General features: G+C 35.9%; 1 protein-coding gene across 1 annotated transcript in view; it reads left to right on the top strand.

The window, feature by feature from the left end:
- Positions 1-2,940: 2,940 nt before the first annotated feature.
- LOC117794103 overlaps positions 2,941-27,921 on the top strand; it is a 192,094-nt gene continuing 167,113 nt past the window's right edge. The window contains exon 1 of the mRNA XM_034634585.1: positions 2,941-2,986. Within this exon, the coding sequence (XP_034490476.1) occupies positions 2,967-2,986 (20 nt within the window). The 5' untranslated portion in view covers positions 2,941-2,966. The remainder of the gene's footprint in view (positions 2,987-27,921) is intronic.

The raw sequence follows: 27,921 nt of genomic DNA, 5'->3' as shown, positions 1-27,921 counted from the left end.
TTAATATTTTCGATTCCTTACACATATATATAATAAGTATCTGCTTATTATCGTTGTAAAAAAAAACTTATTATTTTCCGCTTTAAGAATCTCATAAAATTAGACATTGCCTTTATTTCAAATTTCGCGCACTGCAGCAGCCTTTGGCAGGCTTGAATTTGTTGCGTAAGTGGAGAGAGGAGAGGAAAATGGGTGCTGCCAGATTGCAGGCTGAGCAAAGTTGTAGTTTGTGGCTACTCTTGACACACGCTACATCGATTGCAAGCGATTACGACTACGACTTGCGATTTACCAATTTATCAATTTCTAATTAATTTTAAACAAGTTTATTATATTAAAGTTTATTATATTAAACTTATTTAAAATTAATTAGAAATTGATAAATTGGTAAATCGCAAGTCGTAATCGTAATCGAGTGATGTATTAGTTCAGTGAGGCATTAATAACGTAGTCTGCAGTGATAAGCACAGTGACTTCAGAAAACCGAAAGTTGTTCATAGTTTAGCGTGTGTAATTTTTAATACCCTGAGCCCATTGAAAATGGGCAACAATCAACTTTTATAAAAGAGGACATGGGCTCAGGGTATCCTACTGTCGAGCGTGCTCGACTGTAGCCGCACCTCACCGCGAGCGAAGCGAGCCGGGGGTAGGCGAGCGAAGCGAGCAGGGGGCGGAGCCCCCTTGTTTTTATTAAGACTTAATTTTCGATTGAGCGTTATTGCGATTGCAGCTATATGATATGGTGGACCGATTTGAACCAAATTTAATCAGGATGTATAATACCCGCTCAGATGCATATTCTATCAGATTGGTTAAGATATCTCAACAAACTAAAAACTTTATCGTACTAATAGTTCATTTTCGACTAATTGTTCATGTAAAACAAACCGTCGGACCGTGCAGACGTGTTTCTTTAAAGCGCTCCGAATTAATCAAAACTAAATGGTACCCAAGTGCGGTAAAATCTAAATCAAGGCAAAGAGCCCCCTAGTGCGATGCGCACGATCATTAATTTAGATTTGAAAGTGTAATTATAAACTATAGGCAAATCAAAAAGAAATTGAATTGAGCAAGTGTTAACTTTGATGAGCGCGATCAGCGCGAGCAAGACGAGCGGCGACTCTCTTTAGCCAAAAATAGTTCGTACTTTAGCAATATCTCCGGCGCAACACCACATACAGCCGAAGAATCAAAGCAGAACCTCTTAGCCGTAGAAGATAAAAGAGCGCGTTCTTGCACTCCGATTTTACCAACTACAGCTCCAAAAACCTGGAGCGAAGAGTGTGCCTCTCCATTGCCGACCCTCCCTGCGGAAACCACTATCACCACCAAATTTGCCCTCAAAAGTCGCTGCAGCTAACGCTACGGCAACAACAACGTTAACTATGTCAACAGTCGTCGTACCATCTTTTGCTGACCAAGCGCAAGCTCTTTCAACTACTGCTTCGATTGCAAGCGCAGCGTCAAAACTAGTGGGTTCGGCTAGGCAGACCAGAATGGACCGCTACATTCAAATAAAGCCGAAACTTAGCTCACAAAAAATACGGGGAAAAAAAAAAAAAAACAAGGGGGCTACGCCCCCTGCTCGCTACGGTGAGGTGTGGAAGGGCTACAGTCGAGCCCACTCGACAGTTATACGCTCGCTACCCACATCTTTGCGGCAGTTAGATTTAATGACCAATAATAAAATAAATAAATATTCAAAAAACTTCAATTCGTACAGAAGCTAAATTAAATTGACACTTTAAACTTTCAAAATGTTTAAATAAAAGAAAATTTAACATACTTACCATCAAACATACATAAATATATGCAAATTTAACATTTATAGATTAACATAATTTATTGAACAATTGAATTAATAGAAGAATTGTATATTAACATAACATTCATATAACATGTCGAACATATATTATACTATGTTAATATAACATGTATATCTAAAACTATATTATGTAATAATAGCATTAACAAAACAAGTATACCAGCTGTTACCCCCATCCCTTCAGACTGTGCGTACCACGGCGTGCAAGCCGAAACTTATTTGATTAATATATTCGTTGTTTATTATCCGATGGCAATGAAATTTGCAGCATACATTATAAAGATGGAAATTTATATGTACGTGTGCTGAATTTGAAATCTCTACACATTAAATTGGATATTTAAGTTTTTTTTTCAATTACAGGAAATTTGGGAGGCGTGGCAAATAAAGGTGTTCAAATTAGTGTACCATAATTTCCACGAATCTAATAGGCTCTACTACCTATTTTTTTTGGGTACCGAGCTAATAAACCGCGGTGACTCAAACCAAACTGCTGGGGACCCAGTAAACATTAAAAATAGGTTTGCACCTTTGGCTGATACTGTCCACGACCAGCCTACCGAAGCTGGAAATGGACCAAAGAAACTAAAGCCCCCACCTCTATACATTCGGGAGAAGATATTCAACGCATTGGTGACCAAGATTGTTGATCTCGTTGGAAACAACAATTTTCATGTCGTTCCTTTTTATTAAAGGGAATATTCACAAAATCAAGCTTCAATCAAAAGACGAGGAGCATTTCCGTAGAATCTTTAAGTATCTAAATGATACTATAAAAAACTTCTACACTTACCAACTAAAATTCAGCAAGGGACTGCAAGTGGTACTTATAGGTATTGAACCGGATGTAACCCATTTCGAGGTCGCAAGTGAGTTAAAAGATAAAGGCTTTCTCGCTAAGAGAGTCACAAATAATTTAAGCAAAAGCAAAATACCGCAACCTCTCTTCAAAGTGGAGCTGAAGCCAGATAGTAAAGCACAAAAAAAAAAAAAAGTTCACCCGATCTACAAACTACAGCTCCTGCTGCATCGCCGGATCACTGTTGAGGAACAACACAAACGTGCTCAAACTGCCACGCATATGGGCATACCAGGACGTACTGCACGCTGCTTTCGGTATGTGTAGCTTCTGGAGACTCCCATGGCCCTGATTCCTGCCAAGTCAACAAGAATGACCCCAGTGCGAAAAAGTGCGGAATCTCCGGTGGAAATCACACAGCTACACAACTACAGAGGCTGTCCAGTGTACAAGGAACTAAAACACCGTATTCGACGATTAGCAACAGCGCGCCATTAGCACCTGCCAGGTGCAGTTAATGCATCCCAAGCTCCAGCTTTCTAAAGCTTTTCTCCAAAGCCGCCAGGTTCTTATTTGGTCCCGCAAACACTATCAACGTCATATCTTTCGCTAATGCTTTAAAGTCTGGCCTTCAAAAATCAACTCCCTCAGCAGCGCCCCCAAGTGTAATCCAAGACGATTCAGGTATGGATAACGCTCAGCAACCCATGCAGCAGTCACAAAGCTCTATTGAAGCGATGATTTTCACCCTAGAACAAGGTATGATGGAATTCATGTCGTTTATGAGATCAGCTATGCAAAATCTTATGCAGAATCAAAAAAACACCTTGATACAGATGCTTGCATCTCAACAATCCAAATAATCAATGGGGCCTCTACGAAAATCTCTGTGGAACGCCAACGTTGTTTCACGGCATAAACTTGAACTTACCCAATTCCTTTACGACAATCCCAAAATATAACTTACTAACAAATATAACTTTCAAATACGAGGCTACATATTCTACGGCACAGATCATCCGGATGGAAATCCACACGGCGAAACCGGTATTCTAATAAGAAACCGCATCAAACATGAATTCCGCTAAAGGTTTGCGGCAAACTATCTACAAGCCACATCTATAATTGTACTGTCGGACATCAGCAATCTTACTATTGCCGCTGTATACTGTCCTCCCCGCTTAAGAATCTCTAAAGATCAATTCATGCAATTCAACAATTCACTGGGTCAGCGATTTATAGCAGCAGGAGACTACAATGCGAAGCTCCCGCACTGGGGCTCTCACCTTGTGACCACAAAAGGAAGGCAGTTATACAACGCAATCATAAAATCAAGCAACAAACTCAACTATGTTTCCCCGGGTATAAACAAACTGGCCAGCAGACCCTAACAAACAACCAGACTTAATAGATTTTGCTGTGACAAAAAACATCCCACGCAATCTGATAAGCGCCGTAACACTTCTGGATCTTTCATCCGACCACTCCCCCGTGTTATTAAATCTACTCCAATCCCCGCAATATGTGGAACATCCTATTAGACTAACAACGCACAGAACCAACTGGCTCAAGTACAAGAAATACGTGAGCTCTCACCTCGATATTGCTCCGCAGTTCAACATCGAAGCGGACATCGACTGCTCTGCTGATTAATTAGAATCTGTATTTGTTGCAGCAGCTAAAATCTCTACTCCACAACACAAGCGTGTGCAGACCAATCAACGCAAAACTAATCTTCAAATATAACAACTTGTTATGGAAAAGAGACGATTGCGACGTGAGTGGCAGTCTCACCGGTCGCCATCTACAAAACAACGCTTCAAAGATGCTTCACGCAGACTCAGCACAGCTCTAAAGCAAGAAAAAGCAGATGCCCATCGCCGCTACATAGAGCAATTATCACCAACCAGCACCAAGCATCCTTTGCGGAGGGCTCACCCTACGCTAAGAGCGCCGATCGAAACGGTAACGCCTATAAGAAATTCTTCAGGCTGCTGGGCCCGTAGCGACAAGACAGAGCTAACAAATGTGCTGCTCACCTACGTAATGTATTACAACCAAATCCCGCAATAAATTCCTTTTTACTCTCATCCTGTGCATCTCATAGTCCTGGCGAACGTAAACCACCTGAATTTCGTCCAAATGAAATTGTAAAAGTCATAAAAGAACAGATGAAACCAAAGAAAACTTAGGCTGCTATCTTATAACTTAAAAAATGATCATTGAACTTCCAAACTGTGCTACTTCCCTCATCTCTAAACTGTTCAACGCGATTACAACACTCGGCTTCTTTCCAAATAAATGGAATAAATCGTTCATTATAATGATTCTTAAACCTGGAGAAGATCATTCAATAACATCTTCGTATAGACCAATTAGCCTACTACCGTGCTTGTCTAAGCTTTTTGAAAAATACCTCTTGACGCGCATAATTCCTCATCTGAGAACACACAACACAATCCCAACACATCAATTTGGCTTCCGAGAAAAGCATGGAACCATCGAGCAAGTTAACCAAATAACATCAGAAATACGTACAGTTTACGAACATCGGGAATACTGCAGTGCAATATTCCTCGACGTCTCCCAGGCCGTTGATTGAGTGTGGCTTGATGGTCTCATGCCTAAAATCAAAACGACGCTCCCTGTGTACACTCATAAGCTTCTCGAGTCGTACCTCTACAATAGAGTCTTCGCAGTGAGATGCAACACTTCTACATCTGATGAACATATTATAGAAGCTGAGTTCCTCAGGGAAGTGTATTGGGACCAACACTATACGTAATATATACAGCGGACATCCCCATAAACGAGCGGCTTACAACATCTACGTTTGCTGACGACACCGCAATCCTTAGTCGCTCCAGATGCCCCACTCAAGCAACAGCACGTCTAGCTGAACATTTGGCGGTAGTAGAGAAATGGCTGGCCGACTGGCGTATTAAAATTAATAAACAAAAGTGTAAACACATCACGTTTACTCTCAACATGCAAACATGTCCTCCCTTAGCACTGTCTAATACGCAACTCCCACAAGCCAAAGAAGTAACGTACTTTAGCGTTCATCTTGATAGGCGTCGTCTTGGCGTCGTCACATTGAATCAAAGAAAACGCAGATTAAGCTGAACGCCAATAACCTTTATAGGCTTTTGAGCCCCGATTTCCTCTCAGCTTGGACTACAAGGTCCTACTTTACAATTTCACCATAAAACTAGTGTGGACCTACGGCTCGCAGCTATGGGGAAACGCGTGCAGTAGCAATATAGATATCATCGAGCGAGCACAATTAAAAATCTTGAGGACTATCACTGGGGCACCATGGTATGCTCGAAACGAGAATATTCATAGAAATTTGAACGTTGTATACGTCAAAGATGACATAGCACGACAAAAGCCGTACTACAACATTAAGCTATCCCTGCACCCAAATCCTCTTGCTCGGTGATAAGCTCGGGCTTGCAGTCGAACCCGTTTTTAACGAAACGACCTTACAGCCCAACAATAAACCCTTGGGGCACCGTAGCTCAGATTAAGTCAACATGGCTTAAAAGCTTAAATATAAGATTTGATAAATTATAAGTCTTTCTTGGAGAAGATTATGGCCCGTTTTTATCATCTTGCTATCAACCTTACCGTCTAGACAAAATGGCTTTTAAGGGAGCTTTGATTTTCTTGTCAAAAATTTAGTTGCAGGCAAGCTATAAGTTACAGGGCAAGTCATCCATCGGGCTTAACATTCGCCAACTACGATTATTTCGGTGTTGCTAAGGGCAACGCCATACAGTGTATCAATTATTGCAAGCCTTTAGGAGCCTGATCTTTTTATCGTAATTTATGCTAATTTATTCCCGCGATGTATATCTGATATTTATTTATTTATTTATTGTCAAGCTATAAGCAGCCGGCACTTAACTATATATTTAAATTAACAAATAAATTAGAATATTACTGTGTAATGTAAATATAAATATAAATATTCTGGAATATTATATATATTTTCTAAAATGAAAAAGAAAACGATTGGTCGAACATTTATTGCAAGGATTGGGGAAAGCCCAGAAAAACCTAATCAGAACAAGATAAAAATTAGAGATTAGTTAGTTAGTAAGATTAGTTAGAAATACTTATATAGAGGCTTTAGTAGTAAGCGAAGATTGTATCCTGGCACAATGTGATTCGTATTGAGGGGAGCAAATGCATGACCCATACTCAAGAATCGGGCAAACAAGAGATGTATATAAAAGCCTAGTAATATAAGGATCATCGAATTCCTTGGACCATCACTTAATAAACCCAAGAACTCCCATTGCTTTATTGACTGCAACAGCAATATGTTTATCGAACTTCGGTTTATGATCTAGAATTATACCCAAATCACTTACCGTGCGATTAGAATCATTTTCGGATTCATTTAAGCATTCCAAGATAATGCCATTAAGTGAATACTGACAAATATGCCGAAAGGATCTGTAGAAAGTCATTACATTACATTTTGAGCTACTTAAATTTAGAAAATTAGCTTGACACCAAAGAAACAGTGCGTTTAAGTCCGCTTGCAAAAACCTATCAGAGAAAGGTTCACTATAGGTTAAACAAAGCTTGACGTCATCCGCATACATGAGTGCACGTGAGTGAGATAGAACAGTTGGATGATCGTTTATAAATAACGTAAATAGAAGTGGGCCAAGATGAAAGTTTTGAAACTAACTCTTTGAGCTCTGTTACTTAAATAATTGGATATCCAAAGAAGAAGATTTTTCGGAAAGCAGAGAAGATCAAGCTTATGAATTAGTAGGGAGTGATTTACAGAATCGAAAGCTTTACTAAAATCCGTATAAATAACGTCAATTTGCATCTTTTTCTTGAACCCTTTAATCACAAGAGAAGTAAACTCAAGAAGGTTAATGGTTGTCGATTTACATCTCATAAGTCCATGCTGAGTAGGGGAGATAATAGACCCACATAAATTTTGAAGATGAGAAGTTATTATTTTCTCAAGCAACTTCGGAATTGCAGAAAGCTTAGCAATAGCCCTATAATTCTGAACGTCGCACTTAATACCCTTTTTGTAAAGAAGGATAATATAAGAGTCTTTCCATAGATTTGGAAAAGATGAAGGGTCAATTGACAAAGTAAATAACTTACGTAGCGGTCTACACAAGGAATCCGCACAGTACTTTAATACGGAGCTAGGCACACCATCGGAACCTGGTGAATGTACGAGGTGTGTTCAAAAAGTATCGCGAATTTTGTGTTTTTTCAAAAATTATTTATTTATTCATGTATATCAATTTTGTCCCCTTCAAAGTAATCCCCATGAGATTTTATACACTTGTGCCAACGGTTTTTCCAATCTTCGAAGCACTTCAAAAAATAATTTTTTTTTTATCTTGTTCAGCTCCTCCTTCGATGCCGTCTTTATCTCGTCAAGCGTAGCGTAACGTCATCCTTTCATGGGCCTCTTCAGTTTAGGGAACAAGAAAAAGTCACAGGGGGCCAGATCTGAGGAATACGGTGGCTGCGGCATCATTAGTGTGTTGTTTTTGGCCAAAAAGTCGGGCACAAGCAACGATGTGTGAGCAGGGGCGTTATCGTGATGCAAAAGCCAATTTTTGTTCTTTCACAAATCCGGGCGTTTCTAGCGGATTGCTTCGCGCAAATTGCGCATAGCTTGTAGGTAATATTCCTTATTGACCGTTCTACCCTGTGGCAAGAACTCATGATGCACCACGCCCCTGCAATCGAAGAAAACTGTCAGCAAAACTTTCCCATTCGACCGAACTTGGCGTCCGGCACGCTCTTCGTCGTTCACATCTTCTCGGCCTTCTGAGAACATTTTGTACCACCGATAAACGTTGTTTCGGTCCAAGGTAGCTTCTCCGTATGCCACAGTCAACATTCGGAATGAATCCGCGCACTTAATTTCGTTTTTCACACAAAATTTTATACAGGTTCTTTGGTCCATTTTTTTTAATAGGCAAAAATCAAAGACGATCCAAAATACGTGCAAGCAAAGCAGCTGTCAACAAATAAGTGAACATTCAAAATGGCCGAGCTTGTCGGCATAAAAGAGAGGCATGAGTACCAACATAACGCCACAAAAAATCAAAATTCGAATATACGTAACCCGCGAAAATTCAAAATTCGCGATATTTTTTGAACACACCTCGTACTGGCTTAATTAATTTAAGCTCACAAAGAAGCGAGCTCTCTGTGATTGCGGGACTGTACATACAGTTTATACTGTTCAGCATGTAAGGGTAAGAGTGACCAGCATGGGGACTACTCGTAGAGTATGTAGTTTGGAAAAAGTCGGCAAACAAATCGGCTATGGATTGGTCAGGATTAGCTTGATCGTTATTAAAGGTGAGAGATGATGGAAATGATACAGTTTTGCGTTTAGAGTTTACAAATTTATAGAACTGTTTAGGATCTCTAGAGAATTCAACATTACAACGTTGTAAGTAATTGTTGTAGCACTGAGAGTTAAGTACCAGAAAATTTGAGTTGGTATTTACGTGTCGAGAGAAATCGTAAGGATTTCCTGACTTTTTATATTTTTTAAATAGCTTGGATTTTACACTTTTTAAATGTGATAGTTCTCTAGAGAACCAAGGAGGTCTAGCAGAACTGATAGGAGATACAAGCGGAACGCAGATATCAAGTAAAGATTTTACAGTTCTATAAAAAAGCTTAATGGCATTTTCCAAATCAGAACATACGTATAGTTCAGACCAATCCATACGCGAAATCAGATTGTTTAGCTTATTGAAATCTGTTTTTCTAAAACACCGTCTGCGCATTTTTTATATTAATATTAAGAGTTGGATGTCAATCCTAGATACAATGATATCGGAAGAATCCAATACAAATAGCAGGTCGAGTGTCCTGTTAATAGAGTTTCGAACTGGATTGATCTGAACCAACGATAGCTCTGAGAGACCATCAATAAAGCTATCGGAATTATCAGGAATAAGTAAATTCGAGCCATTTGAGGCGATCCATTTAACATCGGGCAGATTAAAATCACTCAAGACAAAGAGCAAGTCAGTGTCAGAAACTAAAGATGATATATATTTAATAGCGCTTAGATGAGTAGCATATACTGTCTCATCAGCAAGGGGTGGAATGTAAGGACATGTTAAATAAATAGAAAATTTATTGAAAGATACTTTTACACTAATGAACTCAATGTCCGAATTAAAAGTGGTTGGAATCGGTTCCGAGGGGAGATTGGAGCAAACAGCCAACAGTACTCCACCTTTAATTCGAGTAATACGATCGCATCTACATGTAGTATATTTAGAAGAAAGAATACAAAAATCTGATGTGGCAGGTTTGAGCCAGGTCTCAGTAAAACAGATGATGTCAAAGTCAAAGGAATGACTGTTTAGAAATAGTCTAGATAGCTTACTATTAAGGCCTCGTACTTTTTGGTAAGCTACAGAAATAGAGGAAATTAGTTGTATTTTGTTTTGGACATAAGCCTTAACATCATACGAAGACTGATCTTTAGAAAGCCTAGAGATAAAAACATGTCTCTTAGGGTTCGGCGGGGGTATGCCTTGCAGGGGCATTGACAGGCGAGGCGGTACGGTTGTCAGTGGATTGGCTGCCGTATCGGCGTGACATTTAGACTTACACTATTTGATACAGATGTTGATTGTGAGGCAGATATTTCACTCACATGTGGGTCATGGTGGGTCCTAGCATGTTGAGGTAATAAATTGGATGATTGAGAAATGGAATTTGTATTTGATTGCTGCAGATCCAGGTCTGATTGCGGGATCGAAAAAGAAGTCTGCACATGGCGCGAAGCAGAGCTACTCTTTTACCGTTTAGATTCCTCATTCAATAATAACGAATTACTGAACAAGTTCTCCAAATCCGAAAAAACGACATTTGCTTTATGAAAAAGCTTCGATAAGTCCTTAAAACTTTCTCTGGTTCGCTCCATATATTTGAGAACTTGAACCTCAATTTCCCGGCAAGTTTCACAACGCCATCTCAAACCAATGTGTTTCTCAAAATAATACTTGACTTTAGTTGTTAAACCAACACACTTTAAATGATAGGTCCAGTCACAGAAGTAGCAAGCAGTAAACTCTTCCCTGGAATCAGTAACTTGACACTTGTTAAAATAACAGACCAAATCTGATGTCATTGTAATATAGAGTATTTTCTAGTCGGTGCGAAAGCTCACAAGGAAATGCAAATCGAAATGCCAATGTAAAACAAGATTGCAGAAAACGACAAAAACAATACTTGGTTACAAACTGACGCAAAAATGCAGAATGTAAACAAAAAGCAACACAAAGATAGAGTGAGAAAGCTAGCTAACGGAGAATTAGGCTTAACGCAGAATAAGCAAAATAATAGCTAAAAATAACACGAAACGTTATTTAATAACAAAAGAGTTCTATATTCAAAAAGGTGGGTGGAATATATTGTTTTTGCGATTTGCATTTGACAACAGTGGCGTGGAAAAAATTGGAAAGGCTCTTGAAATACACCATCGTTATGGTAGTCTGTAGTCCAAATTTGGTTGCTCTAGCTCTTAAAGTGGTTGAGATATAGGTACAATTCACTTAAAAATTTCAGGATATTAAATTTTGCGCCAAATTTTCCGACAAGTGTTGCTCATTTCTAAAAAGTGTGACCCTTTTTGTGGAACTGAGCTGCCGACTTAGTCACAATTCTAAATGTTATATTTAAATCAAGATGAGAGAACGAAAAAAGTTAACGCCTATATTTAGGGTAAAGTTCCTTATGGGTAAAGTAGGCTTTAAAATTATAATGAGAAAACGGCCCTTAATAAATAAAGGCAATGTAAATTGAAAAAAAAAATATATATATATCGACGGACAGACAGACAGACGGACATGGCTAAATCGACTCGGCTGCTGTTACTGATCAAGAATATATATAATTTGGGGGGTCTTCCACGCCCCCTTCTGCCTGTTACATACATTCTGCCAAATACATTATAGCCTTGTTTGCACATTTTCAACGGGCTCCGGGTATAAAAAGAAGAGTTCGCCTTTTTTCTCTGCTATGTCCGCTAGATTTTGCACCTTTTACTTGGCGCATTTCATCTTAGTTTTAACAAGTTCTATTTAAATGATGGTCCGTGACGCAATGATCAGAGTAGCCGCTGCAGTCTCAAACTAGTCCCTGCCTTCTTCGCCCGCGGTGTTACAGTCAAGCATACTTAACTATCGGAGACATAAATGCAAATTCTATCAGTTTGGTTACGATGTCTCATAAAACAAAAAAGTTGTTCATACTAAGACTTGACTTCGCCCGATCGGGCCTATGTCAGCTGTATGATATAGAAGTCCGATTTGCACCAACTTCGGTCATAATTTAAAAGAATAACCCAGATTCATATGCTGCTCGTTTGGTTAAGGTACATATCTTAAAGACTTGATTTTTCCCAAGCGAAAGGTGCATTTTCGAGATTTGTTAAGAACACACATACATATAGAACAACAAACAAAAAATTTTTTTAATCATAAAACAAAATAAAACGTTGACAGAGCCCGGAATCGAATTTACGACTCAATTTTAAAAGTAAATTCAAAGCTTCTGTGGCGCAACCAATTGAGCCACACGGTAATTCATAATTTCAAAAATTTTTTTCAACATTATATGTTACCAAAACATTTATAAATACACATTGAATGTCAAAGCAAAATTATTGAATTAAAAAACATACGTTCCTACCAGGGCTCGAACTCATGACCGGCTGACCAACCATCTCCTGAGCTCTGTGACTCAGCACACTACGCCACAGAAGCCCACGACTGGTCGAACGCCAATTTGTTATATAATATGTTAACAAAATCTTCATTTTATGAACCCAGCAGTTCCAGACATTAAGGAAAAGTTGTGGTATCCATATGGATTTTTCCCTAATCGATAGGGAAACTTTGTGTACATTGTATGAAAAACGTTGTGGACTTTAACATTGTGAGTTCCTAGGAACGAGGACAACACTCCATCATCGAATCAAACAACAAAATTTATTATTTGAATATTTGGTATTTACTGTCCGATCGGATTAAGAAAACAGCAAAAATCTAGGCCACTTTTCTCTTTGTCTATGCAAAATCTTAAATCTCTAGCTCTTAAATTGTTCTTAAAATTTGGATATGTAATTTTCAATGTAGATTTTAAGGCGGTAAAGGGGGCGTGCAAAATTCTGAAACAAACTTGATCTGCTTGCAATCAAGAGGAACCTACATACCAAGTTTGGTATGTCTAGCTTTTATGGTGTTCATACAGACGGACGGACAGACCGACGGACATTGCTATATCGACTTGGCTATTGATGCTTATCAAGAATAAAAGTCTGAAAAGTTTTGTATACTAAGTCTTGATTTTCGTCCGATTAGCAGCTATATGATATCCCACAAAAAAAAGCCTCTACACGAGGTTATAGTCTAGTGACAAAAGCTATTTCTAGCAATTTTTATTTTTATTTCAAACTTTTATATGTTAAACTGAATTTTGTTCGTCACAAAATTGGATATCAGAAATTTTGAGGCTAGAAATTACTTTCGTCACTAGACTTTTACCTCGTGTAGAGGTTTTTTTTGTGGGATATCAGAAATTTTGACATTGCTTTTGGTTTTGACAATGTAACTTTATCATTAATGCAGGCAGATAGAAAAATATATAAATTTAGTTGTTAAATTTCTTTCATATTTAAAAAAATATTTTTTTTTAATTATAAAAAAATCTAGGGGGCTCCGCCCAAATTGAACCAACTTTGGTCAGAATATATAAAACCAAGTTAAATGCATATTGTATTAGTTTGGTTGAGAATCTCATAAAACCAAGAAGATTTTCGTACTAAAACGTGATTTTCAACCGATAGAAAAATTTATATATTCAGATAACAGGTAATGTCTTCCAAGCCCCTCAGCCAAAATTTATGTTTCATATACAAAAAAACGCACTACACTAAAATCGTTAGAGCCGTTTTGTCAGAAATTTAAGCTAAAAAACTTTATTTCACCTGTAAAATTTTACCTTAGGACTTTAGAAAAAAAGTAAGAAATTTTACCAAAAAGCCCCAGCATCCCCATTGGCTGTAATCATTGAAATTTCACCCCCAATTATAAATCATAATAATAAAATAATTATAATAATCGAGCAATTTTAAATGAATGAATATAATGACAAAAATCAGAATAGAACTTGAGATAAATTTCAATCGTTAATTACACAACTTTTGGCATCTTTCTTTACGTCAAACTTGCCATTACGCTTGACTTAAAAAATGTCGTACGGGCCAATGTATTTGTTGCCCAATTTATTGCCGTTAACGAATTGTGTGATTTTTATGGCAACCAAGTCTGCTACTTGGTAACCGTGTTGTTGTTGTTATAAGTGTTCTGTGCTTTTCCAATATGTACTTTGGCTTCCAATCTTATTTGATCATGTTCTTCTTCTCTTCTCTACCAACATCTGCTTCAGGTTCGTTTCGAATTTCGACGCCAAACATAATTTCGAAATGAGTGAATTTAGTTGATCACTCTTTGCTCCTGCGAGGTATATTTATACCACTTCGGCGGTCTAGCTGCTGACAGTTTTGATAACACTGATAGTATAACCCTGTTGACCCTTTCTATTTGCCCATCTCCTCTCGGGATACCAGTGGTTGTCTCGACGTGCTCTATCTTGTGTTCTAAGCAAAACTCCTTAAACTGCTTTGAAGTAAAGGCTGCTCCTTTATCGCTGATTACACTAGGCAACAGCCCAAATCTGAATTGAACCAAACCGACTTTTTTGGATAGATATGGGGGCCCAAACGACGAAAACCATTTCGTTTTTTTTTATGGCAGAGTTTTTTTTTAGAATTTTTTTAAACTTGCCTTTTTTTTCTTGCCGTTTTTTAGAGGTACGCTTATTTTTGTCATTATTTCTCGAGAATGGCAAAAGCTTTCCTTTTCCGAAAAGCGAATGTTTAAGTTTAAGTATAAGATTTAAGCCAGTAGTTTAAGAGCTAACAATTTTTGAATTAAGAAAATAATGTTTTTATAGCTTTTATTAGTTTAAAATTCAAGGAAAGCTCGAAAAAAATTCTGAACTTCGATTTTAATTTTTTTTTTCAAAGCTGCTTCTGCTTGCGACGTGCTTGGGCGCTCGTGTGGAGCGTCCTGCTGCCGCTCACTCGTTCCACGTGCTGCATCCGATGGCTGCTTGACCTCTTTGGAGCCGCTGTTCCGCCTTGTGCCTCCGGTGCTGCACGTGGCTCCCACCGTTCACGACTGAGCTAGTTGTTAACCCGGGCCCCCAGCCAGGCTGACTCTCGGCACGGTCCGAATAACACACTTAGTCCGGCCCGGAATAAGATGAGGAGTGAGTATGGGGGTAGGTACTTGTGGGAGAAGTTTGGGAAATTGTGAGGCTACGCTTTGTAAGTCGGCAACACAAACACGTTGCCAGTACGATGGTGAACATCGTACCCGCTGTTTGTCCGGGACTGCTTATTTGTCCAGACTTCTTCTCGAGAATGATGACAAAAGTGGGCGCACCTCTATACCCCTATACCTCACCAATCTGGTAACATTCATATCAGTATTATCTTTTTCAGCATTCTCCTGTGCTTTCTCAAACGTGTAACCATATGCATCTAACTTGATCGTAAACTTCTTAAGAAAATCGAATCCAAATATTACGTCAAAATTTAAATTCGCATCAGGAACAACAAGCAATGTGTGATTTTTAACGAGCCCATCCACCTCAACTTTTTCCGAAAATTCACCCAATACTGAAGTAGCAACATTACCCAATCCGAAAAGTTTTATGTTATTCTTTTGCAACTTTTGACCACTGAATGTCTTTTCATATATTTCTGTTCGCATTAATGAAACGTCTGCTCCCGTATCTATTAAACACTACATATTAGTTTTTCCGATTTAAATTAACTTAACGCGGCTTTCCTTTTCATTGCACTTAAAACATTTTGTCTTTTCTTTGCATTCTGCTCTCTTGAGGTGCAATTAAAACAATTTTGTTGTTGTTGCTCTTGTTGTTTTTCTCCCGTTTTTCATTTTTGCGGCTTTTCTTAAACGAACTGATTTTGGCAACTGATTCTACTAATTCATACCGAGTCAGTAGCTCTATAAAAGAGGACGCACTCTACAATGGAAACTTCAAATCATCTCGAATTTCTAGGCCGCCCACAATGTAGCTTATGATTGACTTATTTTCAATATGTCCAAGATCCGCTATTTTACGCAATTGTAAAATATATTCATGAAAATTTTCTGACGCTCGCTTCTTATGGTTTAGCAACAATTTGTGTTTTTTGTTTTCGAAAAAGCCTTAATTGAAATATTGTTTTTGTATTGATTATAGTCATTCTTCTCTGTTAAAATTTTTTATAAGAGCTGACAATTCGTTATTATGCACATGTGTGTGTGTTTCTGCGTAATACATATTGTTCATAACGTTTTGTTCTCCATTGATGTTTTTCTCGTCTTCATCATCATTGATCCTTTTTTCTTTATCCATATTATCTGCGTTTGTCTTGGCTTCAGTTAAAGTGTTTTCTGCTTCTTCCTGTTAAGTTGTCACCAACACATCTTATGCTCTGTCACTCTTTCTATCTCATTTTCTTCTTCTTGATCAGCTTTCTTGCTTCGACGCTTTATTTCAAACGTGCCGTCTTCGTCTACTCCGCTTTTGTCGATTTGTTTTCTTTCTTTTGGGCAGTATTTTTTTCGCGGTGTTTTTTGTGTAGCAGTTTTAGGCGTAGCGCTGCTTTTCTTCTTATTTGAGTGGTGCATGATTTCACAACTTTCAGGAAAATGTTCAACTTGTACCGTATTTAGTTTTTAAATTCTGACTAGCTGCTTTACAACGTTTTCAACATTTCAACTTTTACATTAATTTATTCATTTATTAATATATGTGGCTGCTCGACGCGGTTGAGCCTCCATGTAAGATTTATTGTTTTAATTCAGTTTATAAATCATAATAATAAAATAATAATAATAATCGAGCAATTTTATATGAATGAATAAAATGAGAAAAATCAGAATAGAACTTGAGATAACTTTCAATAGTTAAGTAAACAACTTTTAGCAATTTTCAATGAATACACAAATTTATTGCTGCCACTTCGCCAATATAGTGATGATCGTCAGTTCCTAGGGACGGCATACCATTCGATAGACGGGCATGCCACCCTGCGTCAAATGACCAGTGTTACCTCATTACATACATACCAAGTTTGGCGTCTCTTGCTTTTATAGTCTCTGAGATAATGTGGATATGAAATTTTCTATGTTGATAATAAAGCGTTAAAGAGGCTGTGGCCAAATTCTAAAACAAACTTGATCTGCTTGCAATATAAAGGAGCCTACATAGTTTGGAGTCTCTAGCTCTTATAGTATCTGAGATCTAGGTGTTTATACAGACGTTAGGACGTCAGGACAGACGGACATTGCTATATCGACACGGCTATTGATGTTGATAAAGAATATATATACTTTGTAGGGTCAGCCACGCCTCTTTCTGCCAAATTTTTTTAAGTAAGCTAAATGGACCGCTGTACTTATTTTAAGAACGGGGTCTAAAAATGGGAGTTCAAATTCTACACGGGACAGATTTTTAAATTTAACCCTCAACGGGTAAGACCGTCTTTTTTTATATTTTATATTTTTTAAATATTATCAAAAATACGCGTCGATTGATACCTGAATCACCCAAATCCGACAACTATTTCAAAAGATAATAATCACCCAAATCCGACAACTATTTCAAAAGATAATTAAATTTGAAATTTTTAGTGGACTTCTCAAAATGAGATGAAAAGTCAGTTTGTTTCCTTGTCTGTTTGTATCAAAAGCGCTAAAAAAGCTTAGATGTAATGATGGGGATTTATTCCTTTTCGACAATCTAGAAATGTTTGTTCTACGACTCTTTGAAAAAAAACGCTAGTTTAGCGGGAAAGCGCTGAATCCCGCTAAAATTGAAACCTTAACAGTTTCCAAACCATAGAAGCTACAGATATATTCTATATATCATTGGAAAGGTGTGTTTGAAGGCTTTTAGGCGTTCTATTTTGTCTTAAGTACTCAGGTCACATTTTACAGGTCAAATAAGGTTATTTAGCTTAGATTTTGGCGATTTCTGACAAAACGGCTTTAACGATTTTTATTCAATTTGAGCATGTTGTAGTACGTAAAATTTTGCGATTTTTGGTATTTGACTCATAAATTTTGGCTGAGTGGCTTAAAGGATATTACCTGTTTACTGAATAAACACAATTTTCTTAAGGTCGAAAATCACGTTTTAGTACGAAAAACTGTTTAGTTTTATGAGATATCCCAACCAAGCTGATACAATATGCATTAAACTTAGTTTTACACATCCTGACCAAAGTTGGTTCAAATTTGACCAGTATATCATATAGCTGTCATAGGACCGATCGGGCGAAAATCAAGTTTTACTGTAAAAAGCTTTTTAGTTTTATGAGAAATTTTAACCAAACAAATATAATATGCATTTAACTTGGTTGTATATATCTTGACCAAAGTTGGTTCAAATCGGACCACTATATCACATAGCTGTCATAGGACCAATCGGTCTTATATTAAGTCTTGGTATGAACAACTTTTTTGTTTTACGAGATATCGTTACCAAACTAATAGAATATGCATTTAAGTTAGACTTATAGATCCTGACCCAAGTTGGTTCTTATCGAACTACTACATCATAAAGCTGTCATAGGATCGATCGGAAGAAATCCAAGTCTTTGCACGAACAATTTTTTTGTCATAGTAGTACGGGGTCTTAGACAGTAGAGTATGCTCGACTGTAGCAACGCGAGCGAAGCGAGCAAGGGTCGGAGCACCAAAGTTTTCTTTATAATTAAAAAACACATTTTTAGACCCCGTACTTAAAAAAAGTACGTTTGTTTTAACGAATATGTGCGTAACAGGCAGACGGAGGCGTGGCAGACCCTATAAAGCATATATATTCTTGATCAACATCAATAGCCAAGTCGATATAGCAATGTCCGTCTGTCTGTCTGTCCGTCCGTCTGTATGAACACCTAGATCTCAGAGACTATAAAAGCTAGACATACCAAACTTGGTATGTAGGTTCCTCTATATTGCAAGCAAATCAAGTTTTTTTTCAGAATTTGGCCACGCCCCCTTTACCGCCTAAGAATCGACATAGAAAATTTCATCTCCAAATTATAAGAACAATTTTAAAGCTAGTGACACCAAATTTGGTATGTAGATTCCTCTATATTGCAGGCAGATCAAGCTTGTTTCTTTTTTCGATCGCACCACTATATAATATAGCGCCCATAGGAACAATTGGTCAAAAATTATGTTTTTGTATGAAAAACTTTTTTGTTTCATGAGATATCCTAACCAAACTGATACAATACGCATATAACTTGGTTTTATATATTCTGTCCAAAGTTAGTTCAAACCGGACCACTATATCATATAGCTGTCATAGGACCGATCGGGCGAAAATCAAGTCTTAGTATGAACAACTATTCTGTTCAATGAGATATCGTAACCAAACTGATAGAATATATGTAAAACCTGATTTTATATACCCTGTCTAAAGTTGGTTCAAATCGGACCCCCATATCATATAGCTGGCATAGGACCGATCGGGCGAAAATTAAGTCTTGGTATAAAAAACTTTTTAGTTTTATAAGATATCGTAACCAAACTTATACAATATACATAAAACTTGGCCTTATATTTCCTTTCCAAAGTTGGTTCAAATCGGAGCACTATATCATATAGCTGTCATATGACCGATCGGGCGAAAATTAAGTCTTAGCAAGAAAAACTTTTTTGTTTTATGAGATATCGTAACCAAACTTGTAGAATATGCATTTAACTTGGTCTTATACATCCTAAACAAAGTTGGTTCTAATCGAGCCACTATATCATATAGCTGTAATAGGACCGATCAGGCGAAATCCAAGTCTTAGTACGAAAACCTTTTTTGTTTTATGAGAAATCTTAAGCAAACTAATACAATATGCATTTAACTTGGTCTTATATATCCTGACCAAAGTTGGTTCAAATCTGACCACTATATCATGTAGCTGTCATAGCACTGATCGGTCCAATGCTAAGTCTTAGTATGAAAAACTTTTTGTTTCATAGTAAGTACGGGGTCTCCGACAGAAGAGTATGCTCGGCTGTAGCGGAACCCCCTAGATTTTCTTTATAATTAAAGAAAAAAAATTTTTTTTAAATAAGAAATAGGTTCAACAACTAAATTTATATATTTTACTATATGTCTGCATTAATGATAAAGTAACAATGTCAAAAGCAAATGCAAAAAGTTCTGGCATCCCACAAAAAAAACCTCTACACGACGTAAAAGTCTAGTGACGAAAGCAATTTCTAGCCCCATAATTTCTGATATCCAATTTTGTGACGAACAAAATTCAGTTTAATAGAAAAATTAAAAAAAAATATATATAAATTAATAAAAAAATAAAAAACGAAAATTGTACTGCGCAAAAAGTTATTTTTATGTACAAAGACATTCACCCTTTTTGCGCACAGTGCACAGTGCCAATTTTCGTTTTTATTTTTTTTTTTATTAATTTTTATTTTTATATAAAATTTTTATATTAAACTGAAATTTGTGATTCACAAAATTGGATATAAAAAATTTTAATGCTAGACTTTTTTTTCGTCTTTAGACTTTACCTCGTGTAGAGGTTTTTTTTGTGGTCTCAATCAAACTTATTAATTGGGTATTTGTAATTGCCCATTACATCTTTATCAAATTTGGTTGAAATCGGATCACTATATCATATAGCTGCCATAGGAATGATCGTACCAAACGTCGATTAGCTACCTTTAATACGAAAAAATTTTTTTTAAGTTATCTATACCAATCTTTCAAATTAAGAATCTCGTATTGTCTTATACAACCTGTCCAAATTTGGTTGGAATCGGACCACTATAACATATAGCTGCCATGGGACCGATCAGTCGAAAATCAATCTTTGCGAAAAACTTGTTTCATTGTTTATATACTAATAACTTAGACGTCTTTCCATCGATTTTAACGGTAAACATACTTAACGATGGGTAATTAATATAGCTATATATATAGAAGCAAATTTAATAGTTCAAATAACAAATGTATGCATATTCTGTCAGTTTAGTTAAAATATCTTTAAAAACAAACAGTTTTTTACACTAAATTTTGATTTTCGACCGATCGTTCCTATGGCAACTATATGATATACTCGACCGATTTCAACCAACTTTGGTCATAATGTGTAAGACAATAACAAATTCAAAGTCTGTGAGCTTGGTTAGGATATCTTAAAAAACACAAAAAAAAATTGCATACTAAATATCATGTCGCTCCACAAGGAAGTCATGCAAATCAAGAAAAACATGCATAGATGTAAAATTGTATCAATTCGCCGTTTCTTCATAGATTTTAATGAATTGACGCTCAATAAATGCAGCTTTGCAAAAAAAAAAAATTAAAATCGAAGTTCAGAATTTTTTCGAGTTTTCCTTGAATCTTAAAGTAATAAAAGCTAAAAAAAAGTTAAAAAAAAAACAACATTTTCTTAATTCAAAAATTTATAGTTTTTAAACTACTGTTTTAAATCTAAGACTGTGTATGGATGAATTACAGATATATTCATTCGCTTTTAGGAAAAGGAAAGCTTTTGAAAATCGGTTTTGTCATTCTCGACTAATGATGACAAAAATGGGCGTACCTCTTAAAAACGGCAAGAAAAAAGGCAAATTTCAAAAAATTAAAAAAAAAACTCTGCCATAAAAAAAAAATAGTTTTTGGTCATAGAATATGCATTAGTTTTGATTTTGTACATTCTAACCAGATTTGGTTAAAATCGGTCCACTATATCATATAGCTGCCATAGGAGCAATTGGTCGAAAATCAACTTTCATAAAACAGTACCTGGGCTAAGGGTTTTTTGTTGTAGCCGCACCTCACCGCAGAGCCCCCTTGTGCTCTTTATTATTAAAGAAAACAATTTTTTTTTTTAAATATGAAAGAAATTCCATAATTTAATTTTTTTAAATTTAGATATTTTGTTATCTGTCTGCATTAGTGCTAGTTATAATATAATGTCAAAAAAATAAACTGCAAAAATTTCTGATATCCCACAAAAAAAACATCTACACGAGGTAAAAGTCTAGTGACGAAAGCATATTCCAGCCCCAAAATTTCTGACCTTCAATCTTGTGACGAAAAATTAAGTTTGTATAAAAACTGTAAATAATAATATAAATTAAAAAAAAAGCAGGAAAAAGTAATTATAATGTTCGTAGTAGCTCAACCTTTTTACGCACAGTGCAGAATGCCAATTTTCGTGTTCTTAGACCCCGTACTAAAAAAAAGGACAGGGGTCTATTAAGTTTGTTTTAAAAAAAATGTGCGTAACAAGCAGAAGGAGGTGTGGCAGACCCTATAAAGTATATATATTCTTGATCAGCATCAATAGCCGAGTCGATATAGCAATGTTCGTCTGTCCTGACGTCCTGCTGTCCTGACGTCCTGACGTCTGTATGAATACCTAGATCTCAGAGACTATATGAGCTAGAGACACCAAACTCGGTATGTAGGTTCCTCTATACTGCAAGCAGATCAAGTTTGTTTTAGAATTCTACCACGCCCCCTTTACCGCCCAAAAATCGACATAGAAAATTTCATATCCAAATTATAAGAACAATTTTAAAGCTAGAGACACCAAACTTGGTATGGAGGTTGCTCTATATTGCAGGCAGATGAAGTATGCTACAAAATTTGTCCACGCCCACTTAACCGCCTACAAATCAAACAAAAAATTTCATATCCAAATTATAAGAGCAATTGAAAAGCTAGAGACTTAAGATTTTGCAAAGACGAAGAGAAAAGTATTCTAGATTTTTGCTGAAAATTTCACTTCGATCGGACAGTAAATAGTCAAGATATTGAAATAATAAATTTTACTGTTTGATTTGAGCGAGCGTTGGCAAGTAATAAAATCTTGAAGAACTTGATAACATGAAAATTGAGTTAACTTATTATACATATAACAAATTTGCTTCCGATCAGTCATGTGCTTCTGTGGCGTAGCGTGCTAAGAGACGGGAGGTCAAAAAATGTTCGTGTTTTCTTTTTCATTTAAAATAAATAAATGTATTATTAAGATGATTAAAGGCTAAAATAAAATTTTTTAATTTTGTAATTAAGTAATAAAAGAAGAAATATGTCAATTTGGGAGGCTAAGCGGATATGTGCAAGTCTGGCTCAATATGTTAAACCTCTGTCATTTAATATTTTTTAAAGTTTTGTTGCGGGTTCGATTCCCGCCGGGGAGAACTTTTTTGTTACCTGATTTTTTAGCTATTTTTTAATGTTTTTCAAATTATTATTTAACTTCAAAAATTTTATAAATTATTAATATATTGACATATTATATTGAATATATGTTTAATATTTTATTTTTATTATTTTATATTGACATTTATGTAAATGTCATGTGAAAATTCTATGTAAATTTAATGTTTTATAAATTTAGTATGTAAATTTATGTTATTAATAAATTTATCTGTTAACTTTTTTTGATTCAAATATATTATTTAATTAAATTTTGAGCTTCAAATTTGTTACTATATGACTTAAGTGTTGGTTAGTTTATTTACAACAACATTGTGCATATTGAACATGTAGTTTTAATTTAATCTCAGTTAAAGATTTACATTTATGTCGGCTTATATATAAGATTTTAAGTTTATCTTAAATATTATTTAATTATTAGAAGTGGCTGCTTTTAAAAAGTAAGTGCGGGGTCTCCGACAGTCGAGTATGCGCGACTGTAGCACCGGCCGACTAGTTTTTTTTATTAATTTATATTATTATGTCAAATATTAATTTTAAACTTAATTTTTTTCGTCACAAAATTGGCTATCAAAAATTTTGGGGCTGGAATATGCCTTCGTCACAAGACTTTTACCCCGTGTAGGTGTTTTTTTTTTTCGAACATACATATATTTAGTTTTTCAAACGCTTATATCGAACTAATTATTTTTGTACCGCCTTCCCGCCCTAATTTCTCACTGTGCGCCGTACCGCATTTGGTGGACATGTGTGGAAAAATTCAACAGAAAATTTGTATGAACCGCAGAGCGTCCATGTTTTAGTTACATACATATGTATGTATATATGCTTGAGTGCTGACCTTGTCGTATACATATACATATACATATACATATACATATACATATACATATACATATACATATACATATACATATACATATACATGCATATATACATATACATACATACATACATTATTATTATTATACATATACATATTATTATTATTATACATTATTATACATGCATATATTATTATATATAATATATGCATATACATATTGCATTAATTAATGCATATACATATACATATCATATGCATACATATACATATACGTATACATATATACATATAACATACATATATAGCCATAATACACATACGTATATGCGTATAACATACATACATATATACATACATATTATATTATACATATACACATACATATACATATACATTACATATATAACATTATACATATACATTATACATATACATATAACATTATACATATACATATAACATACATATACATATACATATACATATACATATACATATACATATACATATACATATACATATACATATACATATACATATACATATACCTTCGATAACAAAAAAATTTTTTTTGCGTTCCACCCTATACACATGCTTATGCATATACTCATGTACATATATATATGTTTATAGCAACAAATTGCTCACAGTGATTGCACAGTCACACATAAACACACAAACACTGCGGGCGTATACATCGTGGGCAAAAAAAAGATTTGTATGGACGTCGCGACATAAACTTTTTTCATTACCTTTCCAAAACTTGATTCGATTCTTTGAATTACCTCTGCAATATTTTCTCTTAACATTCTTTTGTACACAGTATGCAAGTATGTACATAACTATATTGTTGTTAGAACCAAATATTTCACATAAAAAAAAAGAACAATTTTACGCACTTATTTTCTTGGCAATGTTTTTTATTTATATTAATACAATTGAGTATATAATATTTATTTATCTCATAGGAATTTTCGAAATTTCAGTTCTTGAGAAACAAGGTGAATAAAATATTGTATTGTATGATTTGGTGGTGTTCGTTTTTATTTAAGCATGCAAACAGACTGAGTAAGCGACGCTCGCACGACAAGGATGTCCGCCGCAAACGACACGATGAGCCTGTGCTCGCGGCTAAAAATTGTGGAAAATGGTTTTTCCAGTGCTGGTGCTCTATCTCAGCTGCGCAGCGCAATTGCAGAGAGAGAAAAATAATCAGAGTGGGAGTAAAAGAGAGAGAGAGAGAAAGAGGGAGGAGCTTTGAGAGAAATCCGGAACGTGTGAGAGTTACTCAGTGTCATACATTTTAATATCTGACTACCCCATCTCCACGATTGAGACAACAGCTGGAAGTACTGGTGCTAAAAAATTTTTGTATAAGCAGCTGTTTCCCTAGAACGAATAAATTTTCATTTTATTTCTGTTGTTGTTTTGAAGCGCTGATGCGTCGCATCACCATATACATACGTCATACTCTCTCTTGACCGCCGCTCAGCTCATTAACTAGGGCGACTACCAAAAATGCACATTATTATAATGCTGTTGTTATTACTCCTTATCTTCATATTTTTGTTGAGTGCGTGTAAGCCAAAATATACATATATTGTACAAAAATAATATTTATAAGTACATACTAGCATTCATACAAACATGCAATCGACTTTTATCGGCGTAATATTTAAAGCAACCTCGCACGCGTGCATATGTTCGATTTACCAATACACACGCAACGAAAACAGTAGCAGTTAGAACGACGAAAATGGGGGTTTTGCGAGCGCTTGGCTTTAACAGCATTAAAAATGTACATATGCACTGCAAGACATATTTGAGAATCTCCATTTGTAGAACAAATATTTATTTACTTTGAATTTTTATTGCGAACCCCAATCCTTTACCACACAGTTGGACACTATTTTGAGTTTTAAGCTAGAAGGCATAAATTCGGTTGTCACGGGAGTAAGAAAATGCATACACAACAAAATATTGAATGAATTTAATTTGACTCGCATTTGACATCAGCGCTGCCATTTCATTATTTTTTAAAGGGTTTCAAAAGTCTTTAAAAGTAACCTTTTATTTTTTATACCCTGAACCTATTGAAAATAGGCAAACAAACTTGGTGTGTAGGTTCCTGGATTTTTTTTTTCGATATTTTTATTTTTGGATCTGACCACTATATCATATAGCTGCCATAGGAACAATACGTCAAAAAAGGAAGTTTTAGTATGATAAAGTTTTTTGTTTGTTGAGATATCTTAACCAATCTGGTAGAATATGCATCTCGGCTGATATTATACATCCTGATTAAATTTGGTTCAAATCGGTCAACTATATCATATAGCTGCCGGAGGCCCGGAAATAAAAATGTCAAGCTTCATATTAAAAAAAACTGCAGAAATTTTATTTTTTGGTTTTTTTTTTTTAATGTAGTTTGACAGGAATTTTTATTTCCAGGTATGAATAAGTGTCTTGGTTTTTTAGATATCTTTACCAAGCTGATAGTTACTTAGTTTTGTTCATTCTGGCCGAAGTTCGTTCAAATCGGTGGACTATATCATATAGCTGTCATACGATCGATCGGTCAAAAATCAACATTTAGTATGAACAAATTTTTTGTGTTTTGAGATATCTTATATCTTATGTACCCAAACTGTTAGAATATTTATTTAAGTTGGTTTTGTACATTCTGAACAAATTGGCTGAAAATCAACCTCAGTACAGTAACCCCCACTTGTTATACTCATTACTTAAAAAATAAGTAAAAGGGTATATTGTGTTCGTTGGAATGTATGTAACAGGGAGAAGGAGGCATCTCCGACCCCTATTGATCTTGATCAGCATCAATAGCCAAGTCGATATAGCCATGTCCGTCTGTCTGTCTGTATGAACAAAAATATCTTTATGGTAAAGATTTTTATGGTAAATAACGTTATCTATTGATATTATCTATAATCTCACTTAACAGCAGCAAGATCGGACAAGTAGAACGGGAGTATTACCTTAATAATAAAGTTATTATTTCAATACAATTGCCTAAAAGTATGCAGTAGTCTTTGTTGGGTAGTAATTTCTTTAAAGTACTTTGATATATATTGAAATAAGTAACGGGTATCCTATGGTCGGGATCTCGACTATAGCCTTGCCGACTAGTTTTATCTTGTTTCTTTGTATATGTGTTGTCAAATCTTCCCTTATTTAACAGTCAAATTTTGGCAGCACTGTTCGGCATGCGTCGGCTCGTGTCTGTGTGAGTACCCGTTAACGATTTGATAAACGTGCCCATCATTGATTTGGACCTATATTTTGGTAAAGTTTCGGTTCGGCGATGCTTACCCGTTGGGCCCCCCTGAAGGATTGGGTTCGAGCTGGGCAAGAGATGGTTACGGATCTATTCGGGATTCGTGTCCCGCGGGCTTCTTAAAAACATTCACGAGCTTCGGGCCTGCTAACACTAGGCAACAGCCTATAAATACCAAGAACCAAACCCACTTTATTGGATAGATTTGGGGCCCCATATGACGAAAAACCTTCTTTTTATAGTGAGATTTTTTTTTAATTTTTTAAAATTTGCCTTTTTATACCCTGAGCCCATTGAAAATGGGCAAAAAAGGGTATAATGTGTTTGGCAGAATGTATGTAACAGGCAGAAGGAGGGGTGGCAGACCCCATAAAGTATATATATTCTTGATCAGGATCAACAGCCGAGTCGATCTAGCCCTGTCCGTCTGTCTGTCCGTCTGTCCGTCTGTCCGTCTGTCTGTCCGTCTGTTTGAACGCGTCGATCTCAGAGACTGTAAGTGCTAGAGACTTCAAATTTGGAATGCAGGTTTGTGAATACCATACGCAGGTCAAGTTTGTTTCCAATTTTTGATGCCACGCCCCCTTCGCCCACAAATTGAAAAATAACGATTTACAGGTGCAATTTTTGACATAGCACTCCCTAACTGAACAATCAGTTGAGAAGTATGCGTATTAAACGACCCTGAAAATTTCAAAGCGATTGACCCATAAATAAAGAAGTTATTTCGGAATTTAGATTTAGTTGAATAATTACATTTGGATGGCAAATCAAACGTGCGAGCGAGACAGCAT

Source organism: Drosophila innubila, chromosome X, assembly GCF_004354385.1.
Source record: "Drosophila innubila isolate TH190305 chromosome X, UK_Dinn_1.0, whole genome shotgun sequence".
Classification (NCBI taxonomy): Eukaryota; Metazoa; Arthropoda; class Insecta; order Diptera; family Drosophilidae; genus Drosophila; species Drosophila innubila.
This window is presented reverse-complemented; position numbering and strand designations above follow the sequence as displayed.